The sequence below is a fragment of the Rissa tridactyla genome, chromosome 1 (assembly GCF_028500815.1).
Source record: "Rissa tridactyla isolate bRisTri1 chromosome 1, bRisTri1.patW.cur.20221130, whole genome shotgun sequence".
Classification (NCBI taxonomy): domain Eukaryota; kingdom Metazoa; phylum Chordata; class Aves; order Charadriiformes; family Laridae; genus Rissa; species Rissa tridactyla.
In genome coordinates this window covers 99,647,042-99,663,674 of record NC_071466.1, presented here as the reverse complement: position 1 = coordinate 99,663,674, position 16,633 = coordinate 99,647,042, and the positions used below count along the sequence as shown (strand labels likewise).

The following is a 16,633-nucleotide window of genomic DNA, read 5'->3' as shown; positions in this document are numbered from 1 at the left end:
CACTGACATTAAGCCATTTCCTAGTCCGGCTCTTGGACTCTCGAGGAGGACTGTGAGTTGGGGCTGTGTGCCCTGATGACAGCCAGAATTTGCAGAAATAATATGATACTTCTCAGGGAAGACTTTAATGAAATATTTCTGAAATCAAATGGAAGACTAGCTTGATGGGAGGTTGAACTTTGTGTCTGTGCTGATTAAATGAAACACCTTTCTGTTTTCTTTATCCTGGTTTGGACATTTTAAAAAGAGGCGTTATTTGCTGGGCTCTGGTGAGAAATTGGCCGTGAAGAAAGGCTTGAGGGTGGTCTGCTCTAAGCTTTAATGCACCCGAGCTGAAGGAGCCCTCTGAGACATATATGCAGTGTGGAGAGTCAGGAGACATCTCCACTTCCATCAGCAGCTCCTCCTCATATTGCGTTGCCCCCTCTCCCTGGAGGCATTTTGAGAGGCAGAACATGGGAGCTTCCCTGCACTCTCCTCCCTTGCTGTTACCAGAGGCAAGGACTGTGCCAAATGGCAGATGAGGTATCTTAATCACTTAGCTTGTTTAATATTCATGGTTAAATATATACCATATCCTTCAGCTGCTGTAGAGTGGAAACCTTATAAAGCAAAAGGTCAATTTTCTGCGTCTCCCTTCAAGAGTATGAACCACAAATGTAATGCGTAATGCTTTCTTCTGGGCAGTGTACAAAGCCTAAAATGTAATTGCTTCTATTTGTCCATCTCCACATGCATTTTGTTTTTATTCTAGGTACATAAATCTCTGCCCCTTAAGGTTCTTCAGCAGATGGATGCTGGTCTGATTAAAGTGTTGGTAAGGGGTATTACTAATGGGAGCACAGTGGTAAGTTTCAATTTACTGATTGCAGAAGATGTGGATATCTACTACATCATCACCACTTTTCGTGAGGCTTTTGAACACAGCTCCTATTTCACAGTTGACAAGAGCAGTCTCTCCATAAACGGTAAGGAGCAGCTTGTATCCCAATAGTTCTTCGGAACTAGAAAGATGACAAAGCCTATTATTAATTTGTGCTTTTTGAGGTGAAAGTATCTGTAAATTGGATGAAAAGCCATTCTCTCTCCTTATATTGCTCCTGTTTATCCATCCAATAAGCTTTTTCAGGTAACATCAAAAGATGAAATAAGGAGTGAGGTACTCCTGATCCAAAATGACAAAACCAACTGGTCTTTTTCTATGGCTAGCATTAATTTTATAGAGAAGAAGATATGGAGATGTTAGAAGGTTTTATAAGCTACCAGTGGAAACAGGTCTCTACGCAGTCATAATTAGCTCTGTTTAAAATAATTTTGAAACACATTACCCTCTGCTTTGCACTGATAATTTCGCATGAGATAGAAACCCCAAGAAACAAATACATGAACATGTGAATTCTTCTGCACTGGGAGTATGTGTTTTCCTCACACACCTGTGGGCTGGGAGTTCAGAGGAAAGTCCACACTTTACCAAGACCAGCACAATGGCTGATTGTATAACTTCTTTTCCTTTATATGTAATTTAAGTCGGTAACAAGAAATGTTATTCTTGTGACTAACTGCTGTTGAATTCTGTTTCGCAATTCAGTGTCTCATCTATAAAATACCAAATTCTATATCATTAACATGGTACATTTGCACAAAGAATATTCTTATAAGATGTCAATTGGAATATCATGCAAAATGACTTGAGAAACATGTGTATGGTCTGTCCTGTGAATTCTCTTTGCCTCACAGCTGTGAATCCGGAAAGTTACATATCCCATTAATTAGTAAGATCATGACTATCTTGCGGTAGAGCTTTGTAGAGTTCCTGCCCCGCTCAAACCTGTGCTAGAACAAATTATTTGGTTCAGAGACAGGTCTCCATAGAAAAGGTGGTTAGTGCTGCTTTCTGAGTCCTACCTATGGTGGGACTAGGTGGTGGTACACACTTATTTGCACAGTTACAATTAGATCTTGGGAAGAGAAAGGGAAGTAAAGCATATTTTTCTTTCAAAAGTGAAAATTTTGTCCAGCTAAAAATTAAGAAAGCAACTAGACTGCAACTTGGACCACTCATGCAACTCTCCTGCTTCACACATGCTGGGCATTTACTAACCATCTCCTCAGAAGTGTGGAATGGGGGAGGCAGCTGAGGAAGCACCTGGGGTTAGAAGCATCCCCTTGGGCTATTGATCAGTTTAGAAGGATAGGAGCTCTGAAGCAGGGTGCCTACATTTCAGTGAGTATCTGCTGAGCAGCATTGGTAGCACAGCTCCTGGAGGGTTTGTCCGTGCCTTGCAATTAGCCCTCTGGGCTGTACTTCTAGTATCCCACATCTTCTGGACCCAGCAGCTGCCTGACAGGTCCAGTTGAGTATCACACCTAAGAGGTGTAATCCCACCATGATATCATGGTGATACGAACATGCTCCAGTTTCAGAAGCATCAGATTTTCATTTATAAGCTCTCCACCTTTGTCTTTTGCTTAAATATACCCAACAGATTATGATGAATGCAAAAGCGAAGAAGACGACTGCTCCCCGGATGCATCGTGCCACAACACACTTGGGTTTTACCAGTGCAGCTGCAATGAAGGATTTGCTGATGTGCATCCAGAAAGGCCCGGAAGAAGCTGTAAAGGCAAAAAAAAATTCTATTATTGAATGGCTAACTGAATGCTTAGGACATTGTAGAGAGGTTGGTGCTGGTCTCTTCTCACAGGTAATTGGCGATAGAACAAGAGGGAATGGCTTCAAGCTGCAGCAGGGAAGGTTTAGGCTGGACATTAGGAAAAAATTCTTCACAGAAAGAGTGGTCAGACACTGGAATAGGCTGCCCAGGGAGGTGGTGGTGTCACCATCCCTGGGTGTGTTTAAGACTCGTTTAGGTGTTAGGGGATATGGTGTAGGGGAGAGCTTTGTAGAGTGGAGTTGATGGTTGGACTCAATGATCCCAAGGGTCTTTTCCAACCTAAATGATTCTATGATTCTATGATTCTATGATCTGATCTTTACTGGATCATGGTCACACACACCACAGGTCTTGAAATTTTGCCAGGGATGAATTTGATTCATTGTTTTCAGCTGGATCCTAATGGGAAAAGTCTTGCAGCGGACTTTAAATATTTCTGACTGTAATACTCTGTTATGAGAGTTTACTATATTAATATTTAATGCTGTCTTTGTAAGGTTCTTTTAACAGTTCTGTTTTCTCATATTTTCCATTAAAATTAAATAGGATTGTCAAGATTATTAGTTATTTTCATTAGCAGTAGCAGAGGGGACAGCAGTGATAATAGGGAAGGTAACAGAAAGCACTAGGTACGTGGTTTGACTGCTGTATGGCAGAAGGTTTGAAATGTTGGTATTACAAACTACATTTTTGTATGAGTCAATTCATCTAGTTTCTCTCTTCCCTTAAATCATTTGTTAGCTGACATATGATGGGTCTTTAAGCTCCTAAATTCTTTTAGGCTTCTTCAGTAATTTATATTTGTTTTTGTAACCACAGTGATAAGCTACTCTTTGGCTGAAGTCACAAGGATTTGTCAACTGATACCAGCCTTTGCTCAGTTTTGTTTAACCAAGATATTTAGCGTTATGATAATGAGCTTTTAGGAGATTCAGTTATGAAAGAGCTCAGACTTTTCTTTTTCTTCCTCTTACGTGAAAATCAGCAACTTTTTAATTTGAGGCATTTCTGAAAGATGGGGAGTTCCAGAAGGATATAAATATATGTACAGATTTTGTGTTGCTTGGGAAATAGATGCAGTTTGTATGTACAACCCATTAAAATTACTTAGGAGAATTTTTGTGCAATGAGACACAGAGTTTGTGTTTTACTGCAAACAGAGTTTATTAGCTTGGTGCTCTTTAAATCAGTGGTGGATGAATACTTAGGTTGTTTCTACCAGCAAAGAGCTGTGGGGTAACCCCAGAGCCTCTGCTGGATGCTGGGTGTTTGGTGTACACATTGACCTCAACCTGTGCTCCCCCTTTTCCCCTGCTTGCTTTCTTCTTGAAACCATTAAAAATAGCTACTAACACATTTGTTCAACTCCCCACTGTGTCTCTCAGGACACATATGTGCAATGTGGGCCTGCTACCTGAGATTTGTCCTGCACTTCCCCCAGAACGGCCTTTCCAAAGTGCTCAGGGTCATATCTTTTGCGTACCAACAGGTCACAAATGGGGCCAGGTTTTTTAACAAGCTCTGCTCCTGTTTTTACCCCACAGCCAGAAGTATGCAGTCTCCTACTGTATTAGGCAAAAAGATATGAACACTTGCCGAGCAGCTTACAGCTGGGGATCTCTTGCAAGCACTGAGCTTCCAAAGATGAAAATACATGTTTTACTTGACCACATTAATTATTGCAGCTCTCAGGAAGTAAAGCACTTACAGGCACTTTGTGTATCTCTTGCACTCTTTCTTAAAAAAAGCCACAGCTTTGGCAGTAAGTAGAGCAGGTTAAAAAAACAAAAGCAGCTAGTTTCCTGCCAGTAACTGGGATTTTCCTCCTAAGGGCTTGCTCTTACCTTATAAAATAAATTTGAATCTGTGAATTACAACAGTACCTTTATTTCTGGTATTTCTTCAGCATTTTCTTTCAGCCAAGAGGAAACACTGACGGATAAGAAACCTGTACACAACACAGTTTTACCTGTGACATCTTTGCAAACTTCAACTCATGTTTCCTCCCCTGCTTCATTGGACTTCTCTACCGCTGAGCGCAAAGCTCTGGAGCACACCACGTTCTCCAGCGTGGTGCTCTCTCCTCTCCCCATGGATCCTGTGTCTACTCCTGATGTTTCTCATCAAACATCTCCTGTCCTGCTCGTTAAACCTGCCCAGGAGATTTCCATTAAAGATGCAGTGAGAGTGTTCTGTGAAATAGAGAAGATCATCCTTGCTGTCCAGAAGAGATTTTTGCAGCAGGAGTCTATCCCTGAAACCTCCTTGTACCTGGGGGAGCCTCGCTGCAACGTGAGCATCAGCAACAGCACTCACGTGGTGCTGCAGGCAGGCTGGAGGGACTGCGGCACCGAAGTTGAGACTGTAAGTCCCTTGAGCCGGTGAATATGAAGAAGTCCTGGAGCATTTTGTTTTGGTCTTGGGGGTGGAGTGAGGAAGGGGAGCAGTGGCAGACCAGTATACTAGGAGTACAATCTATTAGTTGCTGAAACGTTGGACAACAAAGTTTCTTTGGAGAAAGAAAAACCTTTCCTGGGAGTGGAAAGTTACCTCACTGTTTGGGGAGCAGGGCAAGCAAGAAAGAGAAGGGGAATCTTTGGGATCAGGCAGCAAAGCTCAAGGGCTTCTCCAAACTGAGAGCCACTTCCCATGTCTCTCTAGGTTCCCTCTGCAGTTGTCAGAAGCTTCTCTTTTCTTAAAAGCAATTTCATCATCATATTTAGACAAATACCCCAGTTGCTACCAGTAATGGGGACAAAGAGCAATAACTATCACTTTGGATCCCAAACCAAACACTATGCTCAGGTCATGCCCAAGTACAGAGATTCCCTTGTGGAGCAGACCGAGGAAGAGGAGGAAGGCCAGTGGATTTTTATTGTCTCAATGTACAGCAAATAAGATAATAGAGGTTTAATCTGTTTGATTCTCGCAGCCAGGAGAACGGAGAAGTCCTAAGCACTTGAAGCTGGTAACCCTGTAGCTCTGTTATATCCCTAGATAATACAATGGTGTTCACAAGTTGTGCTTCCTTTCTGTGTTCCAGAACATGACCAATACCGTAGTGAAAACCATCCTTCGGAATGACATTTCTGCTCAGGAAGTAATCCACCACTTAAAAGTTGCCAGTCCCATTCACTGTGTGTTTCAAAACGATCTCTTGACTTCCTCTGGATACACTGCAGAAGGGTAAGTAACGACTCTCTCTGCTTTGAAATGCTGTTGTGCAGCTGAGCACTGCTGCATTGGAAAAATCCCCAGGGACCTTAGCTGTATCCAGTGACAGTACTTGCTATGCCAAGTAGTCTGCCATCCTGTGAGTCCTGTGCTCAGGTGATCCCTGCTATGGGGTTCTCTCCCACTCCATCTGATGTCTCAATAGATCCAACAGCCAACAAGACTGGTGATTGCCTGGCTAAGCCACCGATGAAAATGAACCTTTGGGAGCTACGGGTACAGGTTCGGGAGCCAGAATTCCTGACTCCTCTTTGCCTGCCCGGGCAATCATGTGTCGCAATGGCAGTATTTTCCTGCTTTTGGAACATAACAATGATGTATCTTCTCAACTGATGTAGGCGTGCAGACTGCTATGTGCGTGACGAGGATGGCAATTTTTAACCCGCACAAATCCTTATTCGATCAACTTGGAAAATAGAGAAGACATGTAATGCAAATACATTTTTATGAAAGGCCTCATCTTCAAGTAGGAGGGAATCTCATCCACTGTTCACAGAAAATCAAAACCACGCTCAAAGAAAGGGTGGCAGCACAAGCTTTTCTCTGATGGTGACTGTTCTGCTTTTGTACAAGTGCAGCTCCTCTCTCTTGCCTAGCACCATGCTTAAGCTATCATCAAAAAATCCACTTTCTGTTTCCTGACCTTCCAGAGATTGTATTTTCCTTTCTATCCTCCTACATCGTCTTTGTTGGGCCCCTTCTCTCTGAGCTCCATAATTTTCTCATGTCCTTCACTTACTGTTCAGATTTGTCCTTTCTTAATTTTTTAGGCTCTACTCTTCTTCACTAAGCCTTTACTCTCCTTACATTTAACTTTAAGGCAGCTCATAGTCTTGTTCCCCTTCAGCTCCACTCAAATATCCTTCTTGGCTCTATTTGTTTTGCCAGGACATTCCACCCTTTGTATTTTCCCACTTGCGTTTCCATGCTCCCTACCTTCCCAACTAAAAACGTGGTACATTTTCAGCCTCTTGAACAGTGTCTTAATATTCTAGACTGCAGATAACTCTTCATGACTTTAATGTGCAAGAGGTGGAGAAACAGGCACTGATTTATAGAAACACAGTCAAATTTGTGGTCTTTATAGGAAGTTAATTGTTGTTTCAGACTTTACACCATCTTTGAGGATTTGCATGGATCTGGACACTTCAGAACAGAAATGCAGTTGTTCATTGGAAACTCCCCAATACCAAAAAATTTCAGTGTCTCTGCCAGTGATGATGTCCTAATTGAAGTGGGGATTCAGAGAGCAGACAGCAAGCTCAAGGTGGTCCTCACTGACTGCTGGGCGACTCCAACTAATAATTCAGTGGATCCCCTCTCATTTGCTTTTATCAGCAACAGGTATGGCAATGCCACTTGCAAATAGCATGTGCCGCACATTTAGATCTTCTGGTGGCGCTGACTGGTGATATATAATATTTTAAATATATATTTTAATATATATTTTAAATGTCTTTTTTATGTGTTCTCATCATTCATATATACTGTCCCTTACCATTCTGACTGGTCACACATTCTTTGAACAAGGAAGGTAGGTAAGAAAAGAAAAGGTTTTCAGAGGGTAATGAGGTAGTTGTTTGAGTTTAGTTGTCTTCCTCATAGTTTTGTAAAGGAATAATACTTTTGACCTGAGGAAATAGGTGGTTTTGGCAGTAAGTCGTGAAAGAACATTGAAAAGTGTGTGTTTTATCTCTGTGGTTCAGATATTACCAAGAGCTTATGTGACTTTCATCAATGAGGATGTAGATTAGTTGATTCCTATGTGTTGTGACTCACAAAGAATATTAATGCAGCCTCTGGTAAAAGAGATTTGTTCTTGTCTGGATCCCTGATCTCACCCCGATGTTGTATTCCCTGGGCTGACTCACGACCGTAAAATACAGGATAGTCCTTTTGCTCAGTAACAAAAGCTATTCCTTTTAATATGACGTTCTTTCACTTTGTGTTTGGTGAAGCCAAGTTTGAACCCTACTTTCTGTCACTCTTCCCCTCCTTTTCCAACTCTCCAACCACTTCTTGAATCTCCTATTCTATTTGGATACTGTGAGAATAAAGCAGCAAATAGCCCCTTATCATCCCTGCACTGCTGGAGAGTTGCTTCATGGAGGGTTGGTCTGGCTTTCTAAGGGAGCCTTACAACCCGAGTTCTGTGCTATAACCACAATATGCCTTCTATAGCCCTAGCTGCTATGTATGTTTTTTTTTTTCCTTTTCAGCTGTCCCATCCCAAATACATACACAACACTGCTAGAGAATGGGAATTCAAGCAAAGCGCAGTTTAAGATGAAAATTTTTTCCTTTGTCAACAATTCTGTCGTTTACCTACACTGCAAAATACGTATTTGTATGGAGACACCAGGAAGCACCTGCAGGACAGTAAGTGTTTTGCTCCGATACGCTATTATTCTCTGACATGCCATATGCAATCCTGCTATGGAATTGAAGGAGTAATGTTTCCAAACAGGGTTTAAAATAGCTCTTGAAGTTTTCCTTCATTCTCTGCTAAGAGCAAAGAGGAGTAGGGAAAGAACTACAACCGTATGGAAGTGTCCACCTTTCTTCCTGTTCCTCATCCTTGTCATTAAAAGCATTGAGCTTGCACAGAAATGAGGAAATAAAAGCTGGGGAACCTGAGAACTGAACCTTTCACCTCTGCATGACGGTGGCTAGAAGGAAATGAATAGAAGCCACAATGAGATAGGCTGTGCAGAAACTTGTCAGCTCAGATGGACATGCCACAGAAAAGTGAGCACCTATATTGGCAGTGTCAGCAGGGAAGTCTAAGTAAACTGTTTTGGGATGTTTTTCTGTCCTTTCTTCCTCCACCTTGAGATTTATTTGCCTCTCCAGGTCAGAGTTTAGGTGCTAGGAAAGGAAGCTCGATGGCGTGAATTTTCTAGGGCTGTGACTGTATTAGAGTTTATTATGGCTTTTAAAAACCCTATTGCTTTTTAAAGCAATAAACCAAACAACGTTCTGATAGCAACTTCAGTTTCTAACTGTCTGTGTTCCAAAGCATTGCATTGTTTCTTTTTACTTCTAAGTAAGTGATACACACTGCTTCATCTAAAAATGTGTTGCCAGTATAGAAATAACAAAAAATAGGTTTTGCTCATGGATTTTTTTTTTTTTAATTTATATCAGACACACAGGAATTCTCCTCTCCCTCTGCCAGTCTTCCTGGCTCTTTTTTTATCAAGGATGTTTTCATTAACAGTTTGGTGTTGCTCCATTGTTTAACACTTTCCTCTAGCTCTAAATAACTCAGCTTGAGCCCATTATAAAGCAAATGATCTCTTCCTAAAAGATTAAAAATGGCTAGCAGAAGATATTTGTTTCCTTTCTCAAAGTATAAAGCTTCCTCCAGATAAAAAAAAAAAAAAAGAAAAGAAAAAGTAGAGCCAGGAAACACGACTGACAGATGGAAAGATGGCTCCAGTTTTCACAGCTGAATATGCATGTTAAAAATCAGTGCTTCAGCAACCCCCAGCCTGTGGCTTTCTTTGGAGGAGGTGGTGCCCTCCCCGGGTTCGCTGTGTGCCCTGCTCAGCTGAGGAGGGACATGGTGGTGGGTGCAAGGCAGGGGAATAAGAAGGATGGGCAGGACAGGGACTGTGTGGGCTGGTGTGGCTGCTGTAAGGAATCAAACAGTTGCTTTGCTAGGAGCCGCTGGGTTTGCAGTTAGAACAGGCTTTAGCTGTGTGGATTAGAGTGCAGGGACATGGTTAACTAAAGGACTGGCTTTGATCTGACTTACAGGGGTCAGCGACGGCGTAATTCTGCTAGCCCAAGATGAGGTTTGTTTGGGATTGACATCTGCAGTAAACAAGGCACAGCAGGGTTAATCAGTGAGGCCCTCTGCTTTCATGTATTCTATATTATTCATTTCTATATTATTCACATATATGTAAGACATATTATTATTCTACGCAAAATTTCCTCCCTATGAAAAGTTAGTGAATTCAGTATCTTAGATAGCAGTTAAAATGTTTTGCAGAGAAGACAAGTACTAGACGCATCTACAAAGGATGGCAATGGCTTTTACAAAGAAGGGAGGGGGAGCCGCAGGAGGTGCAAAGACCAAGGAAAATTGGAGCAAGAACAGACTATACTTGGAAATAATGTGAGATGTCTGGGCAAGTGCCCAGTGTCTGGGTTCCGATCCTCTGATCTGTCTTCTACTCTGGACAATACTGACTTGGTTCAGGGCAGATTTACTTCAACTCTTTGCTCACCAGATTGAGACTTACATCTTCTATTATTTCTTCCTGCCCAGTCTTTTTATTCATTGTTTTCTTGTCACAAGACAGTAAGGTGCTCTAAAGTTTAAAGTAGAAAAAAATAGACAGGCTGGGAGCAACGTAGTGAGAAATGAGTAAGAAGCATGACTTCAAATGGGAAGAGGAGCAATGTGTCACCACCACGCATATGCTTGGTGGAATGTGGTGGCTCCATGGCTACGTGGAACCAAAAAACCATTGACATCAGGGAGCAGCTATGTAACCGTATTCCCTCATGGCTCCACCTAGCTGGGAAAACTATTCAAGGGTAGGCCAAAGTCGCAGCTACATGGGTGTTTTTCTGGGGGCTGACCCAGCTAAAGACACCGTTGTTGACAATGGATTGTAGAGGTTTTTCAGTGTAACCAGGCTGGTAACACTGGTGAGACATTCTTGCGTAGACAAGCTGGTAAGACACCCTTGCCCTTCCCTGCTTTCCTTTGCTGGTTATTGTATGGTACTGCAGTTTCTTTGTTTTTATGTGCAATTCCAGGAGAACCACAGTATCTTTTGAATAACTTCAAAAGGCTACGGTTCCGGTCAGAGACCTTTAGGTTGCAACTTAAAACAACAAGGTAGCAAACAAACTGAACCGCGCCACGAGGGAGTGTGCAGATGAGCGTGTGCTTGTGTATTCTGCAAGTGCTGCTCACGCAGAGCTAAAGCAGCTAATCCCCAACATTTCACAAGGCAGGGCTTTCAAACTAGTAGTTCCCAGGCTAGTAGTTCACATGTCACTGAAGCATTGTGCGTTGCTTCAAAATGACACACAGCTTGGCAGGGGCTGAAAGTTGCCACTGCTTTTGCTGGTGCTGGTTGTAGTATTTGCTGTGCCTGCTGTGGGCAGCAGAAACATCCAAACAAAGATGTTTGCAAAACCCTGGCATGCAGAAATAACGAGAAGTTTATTCTCCTGTAAGGGTTTCTCTAAAACAAACAGAAAGTTAATGAAAGGAAAGAGATTGTCTGCGTGAAATGTCTCTTCTCAGCAGTGTTTTCCAGTGTGACTAATTACAGATTTTATATGGATGTTTCCCTAATGCAATTTCTTTTGAACTTCCTGCCGATTTCAGTTTAACAAACCATAACATTAAGAAACAAAACCCCTTATGAGTGAGAATAGCACTGGGCTTTCACATACTCATCAGAAGGCTTTGTATTTTTAATTAGTAAGCCATATTACTTGTTGGAGTTTGAATTGATCGTTGCAGAGATGCCATGCGGTTCGATCCCTGAAGACTGGTGAAACCATCGCTATGCACAGAACATCCTGGGGACCCCTGTGTAAATCGGCTGGTGAGTTATGAATAGAGGCTTACAAAAAGAGGACACAGAGTAACCACCATTTTTAGATTCCTTTTCACCAGTAAAGGAACCTGAAGACCTGTGATACAAGGTTTTCATGCCCCTCTGCATATTTTTCTGAGGAGCAGGCGTTCTTACCGAAGCCATGTGGCAGCATGGGAAAGCATGTGGCCTCCTTGGTGAAGTGACTGTCAGATTGTCAAGGGAATGTAGAAAGGGAGAAGATAACGTGCTTTGTGTAGCTATTTGCACAGGGTAGCAAGTTCAACAGCCACAAAATCAAACAGTTATTACAATTGTAAAGTGTGAAAGCAGCTTGGCTCTTTTAGTTTGCATTCAGTTTTTCGTGTGTTTACTGTTGTTAGACTGCAATTATATTGAGCTCTGAAGTCCAAAATAAGAGGAGATAAGAGATTGCGTTGTCGTGTTTCCTTAGACACCCTGCTGTTGACTTTGTTACTGCCATGGGGGAAGGCGACAGAGCCTAGCTGATGCTCAGCACCTTGGTTAATCTGGTGGAGTGGTACAGTCAGGTTACAAGAGAGTGAACACCAGCCCTGTGTACAAGCAAGGCTTAAGTTGTTATTCATCTGCCTGTTCTGCTTTTACCCCGAGTGATGATTTCAAGGGCAACTGTGGCCCCTAACATTTTCAGTCACTTGGCCTCCTCCAGCCTCCTCATATCTTATTACTGTAAAATACTCATTGAGAGTGTTTGTATACAACAACATCAGAGTTTTAACACATGGCTACTGTCAATAGATGGAAGTCACCCCCTTTCCTCCTACTGGTTGCCTGCTTTGCCAGTCAGTTAATGCTCTTCTGGCTGTGGAGAGAAGTTAATGCTGGACTGTTAATGGATTCAGGGTATTTTTTCTCCTCTGCCGTGATGGTCACAATGTTCCTTCAGAACTTGAAACAGGCTGTGACTTAGCATATTGTATTTTTCTTCTATTTTATGCAATTATTAATCTGTTAGAATAGGCCTTCGGTGTTCATTTCTGAACTAGTTCTTTTTTAAAACTTAGCAATTAATACAGCTTTCTTTGTACAGCACTTACATTAAGTAGATATCCCTTCCATTTTCACTGGAGACCCCAATGCATTTGTAATATTGAAAAATACTCATTACATAAAAGGAACTCTGGAGAAGGGAGCTTTATTTGGGTTGTGCTACATCGATTCCTAGGCAAAGGTGGCACTACAAGATGTTGTCTCCTATTTCCAAGTGGATGCTCATATTGTGTTTTAAGTGTGAGGCTAGACCTAGACAGTGACACACACCTCTGTGTTGAAGGAGACAACATGAATTATGATGTCAGGTAAGCTGCTGCAGTGAAACATGAAAAAAGCTTTAACGCTCTGCCTATATCGCTTGGCCACATGCTATAGCAAAGACCACTGATACCTGTCCTCAGGAAAGCCTGTTCTGTCTCTGTCTGGCCACAGGCTGCCATTTCCACTGTGCATTTTCATTTTATTCCCTTGTTTCACAGTGAAATTCAGAAATAAACCTCAATCTATTGTGCAAGAGTGCTTTGGCCTGCCTTGAAATGATGCCCTGGAGGTTATGTAGCTTGGACACCGCGATTGCATACCTCTGTGGCTGCCAACAATGCCCTTTGGCCAAAGTTCTTGTCTCTAATTATGGTCAGGCATACATAAGTACTTGTCTTCTGTGCACCTCAGCTACTGCACAAGTGCTTGGCTAAATAATTGCTTCCTTGAAAAATGTATGCAAACAACTAGATGTTTTTGTAGGTGCATCAAGCATTTACAAGAAGGAACTAGAAGTGTGCAAGAGTACATGCACAAACATGAATAGAGGCATAACACTAAAGGGACAGGGGATTCTGCTTGCAGATTTGGACAAACGCGTGGAATTGTCTACATGTGAACCAGGCAAACACATTCTGGCAATGGTCGGTGGAGCTTAGCTAGACAGCTGACAACAAGGGACTTGACTCCTGCCCACACATAGGCATTTATTGCTCATGACCCATGGAGCCCCATTCTCTCCTTCCCCTCAGTGTCTGGGTAATATTCCAAAAGACTACAGGTCTCCTGCCGGTCCCATGCCATGTCTGCCAGACCCTTGGGCTTCTCAGGTGGCACTAGATGCGTATGCTCAGGCTACAGAATTGAGCCCATGGTGACCACTTCAGTGTGACTTGCTTACCTATCTCCACGACTGCCCAAGCCAGATCTCTGCTGACTAGAATGGGAGCTTAGAGACCCAGCACACACAGAGAATCCTTCCCTAAATACTTTGTGTTTAAAGAGGTGTTGCATATGAGATAAAAGCAAATCAAGTGGTTTTCAATAATCATAGAGTAATGGGGGCAGGATTGAGATGGGAGAATGCTTCACCTCTAGGGTCATTCTGAAAGTAAGGCTCACCAGTGCTGGTCCTTTAATTCTTATTTCAACAGAAAATTGTAGAGTCAAATTCCAAAGACACATCACACTCATGTCTGGGGGGACTCTACACCTGTATGTAAAAAGAGAACTTGGAGTGTGGCTCACAGACCTTTGCAGGAGAATGACCCTCCCCAAAAGGCTGATTCACTTCTGTATTACAGCTCTGTGCTTCAACATGCATGCTGGCTAATTTGTAGGCAAAGATGGCTCCTTATCCTGGGGAAAGATTTAGGAAAGTAAATGCTTTTCTCTTTCACCTCTCATTTCTTTTAGCATCTGATTTGAAGAGAGAGAAGGAGGCTGGTATGGGAGTTGGTTACATCATCCTCATTGTCTTCGCTGTGTTTGGTTTTGTGGTGGGAGTTGTGAGCCTACTCATTTTCCAGTACCAGCGAAAGATGGGAAGGTACAACTTTAGAATCAAGTCTGACAACTTCAGCTACCAAGTGTTCTATGATTAGTGACTTCCAGGTTACCAGATGTAAGTACTGGATCATGATCGGTTACTTTTTTTAGCTGTTTATCTCTTCCTGAAATGGTTAAATACTTGCAGATGAGCATCCTCTGTTTAAGGGTATTTAAACCTCTGTCCTGTTTGCTGTGGGTGAAGGTCGTAGAAGTAAGAATGAAATCTCTACTATTCTTGCACGTTTTCAAACACTGCAGACTACAGAGAAGGAAGACAGCCTTCTCTTCATCTTTCTTCATGGCTTCAGTCTCAGTCAGAGTAGATGACCCACCACTTTAGAACACCAATAACTGTTTCCACAAAAAGCATATCACTTTTGGTTTTGGATCATGGATTAGTACAATAAAAGAGAGAAACTTTACCACTCCCTTTATAAATCTGCTTCAGAAGCTGATTTTCTTCAGCAGTTATCCCTTTCTGCAAAAGAATTTTTTTTTTTTTGGAGGGGGTATTTTTCAAGAAAATAGTGGGATGTTAGACGTAAAGAGCTTGAAATATTGGTAATGCTTACAAGTGCCTGCAGAGAGTCTGAAAAGACAGCTCTGAGGAGTGTTAGCCACTACAACACGTTCTGCCTCTGCAACTTGGGAAGTTAACACTTTTTCCAGAATGCCATAGGATTCAGCACTTTTTCAGTAAAATGAGTGCGTTCTAGCTGCTTCACCACCATTTGTGTGTTTGTTGCTTTGAGAGGAGGAGAGATAGGTGAGAAAGCTGGCTTGCTGAAAAAGAACACCTTCAACATTGCTTCACAACTCAAGGATGTTTACTGCAGATTTGATCAAATTCTGTTTCTGGGAACAGGCTTATTTGACATTGTTACCAGAGTTAGTCAGTAACTCTTTCCTGATGGCGGCCTCATACATGACAATGCAGCTGCCATGACCACAGTAAATTTACTAGACTCATCATGATGGTATTTGCAGATAATTTAGTTTGCCTTACTGAGTACAATAACGCTTAGCATATATCACAGAGAAAGGACAGGGAAGACTAAACCAGCTGTCTGCTTGTAAATTCTTGAATAGTCACTATTGCCTATAGCTTCCCTAGTCTTACGTTACAGAGACCACCCTCTGTAGTCATCTGTGGGCAGCTCCTAGGAGATCACTGGAGATGAGGGTGATGCTCTGATTGCTTCCCAAAGGCTGGGCAAGGCTGCCTGTTGGGAACTCAAAGGGAAGGCACCTGGGGGTCCTTGGTACAGCTCCAGCAGCTGTACAGTTCCATCGTGACACAGGTCCCACTGGGGAGCCGTAATACACTGTAAAGGGCATATCTAGGTCCATTAAATGAAAACTTATATATGAAGTCTCTGAGCCTCTCCACAGAGAGAAGAATGGCTTGTCTTCATTCATCATTCTGCTCTCACGAGTAGTCACGGGTGATTGCAACCCTTGATAGTAATGGGAATTCTGGAGTTGGGCAATGAGGTTGTAGCATAAAGGATATTGTCAGGCTCATAATGCTTATACCTAATCAGCATGTTAGAGTCTCAGGTAATGACTCTTTTTAGATGCTGGAATTACTCAGCTCTTCTTTCCTATATATTTACTTTCTTTGGAAGGTAGCAGATTACCTTTCTCAATCATGACTAGTTTGGGTTTTATTTTTTCTAGTTGGATCACGTCTCATCACGTGGAGAAATGAAGCTTGTCTTCACTCAGCATTTGGCATTCATTACTCTTCACAGTGGTGGTCAGGACTGGTTGCAACATTGACTTTTCCAAATTAACGTCACATTTGAAAGGCTTCTCTATCCCTCTTTTTTTTTTCTTTTTTTTTTTTTTTTTTTTAAGCAATCTAGTTCTTCCCTGGTGTCCTAAGAACTATTTGTCACTGCAGCTCCAGGTTGAAGTGAATTTTGGTTTTTTTTTCATGGATAAAATAGAAGGGAAAAAAGAAAGATTTCTTCATGGTTCTCTGTTCAGGTTCCAAGATTTGTCTCTCCCACTGTGCCACGTTGCTATGTGCCCACCTTAGCATCACCCGTGACATTACTTTTGAGAAGCTGTGTGTTTCTATAAATATTCCAGGAAGTAAACCAGCAAACCCTTAGCAAAAGCAAATCTGCTTTTTAGTTTGTAATTCACTATTTACTTAAGGTGAGGTTGAAACTTTGAACTGTAACAATGTTGAAGACCTATTTGTGCAACGCCTTAAGTATACAAAAGCTGGAGAACAAGTATTAGATTTGCCACCAAATAAAGAAAAGGCACCACGAATCTGCAACTTAATCTACTCAG

The 16,633-nt window shown here is 42.1% G+C and overlaps 1 protein-coding gene across 1 annotated transcript in view; it reads left to right on the top strand.

The window, feature by feature from the left end:
• Window positions 1-16,143, top strand: part of UMODL1 (uromodulin like 1) — a 58,525-nt gene extending 42,382 nt beyond the window's left edge. Inside the window, exons 14-23 of the mRNA XM_054191247.1 lie at window positions 755-968; window positions 2,487-2,618; window positions 4,582-5,039; window positions 5,719-5,861; window positions 7,017-7,253; window positions 8,129-8,288; window positions 11,404-11,492; window positions 11,575-11,578; window positions 14,206-14,399; window positions 16,007-16,143. Of these exons, the coding sequence (XP_054047222.1) occupies window positions 755-968; window positions 2,487-2,618; window positions 4,582-5,039; window positions 5,719-5,861; window positions 7,017-7,253; window positions 8,129-8,288; window positions 11,404-11,492; window positions 11,575-11,578; window positions 14,206-14,379 (1,611 nt within the window). The 3' untranslated portion in view covers window positions 14,380-14,399; window positions 16,007-16,143. The remainder of the gene's footprint in view (window positions 1-754; window positions 969-2,486; window positions 2,619-4,581; window positions 5,040-5,718; window positions 5,862-7,016; window positions 7,254-8,128; window positions 8,289-11,403; window positions 11,493-11,574; window positions 11,579-14,205; window positions 14,400-16,006) is intronic.
• The last annotated feature ends 490 nt before the right edge of the window (window positions 16,144-16,633 follow it).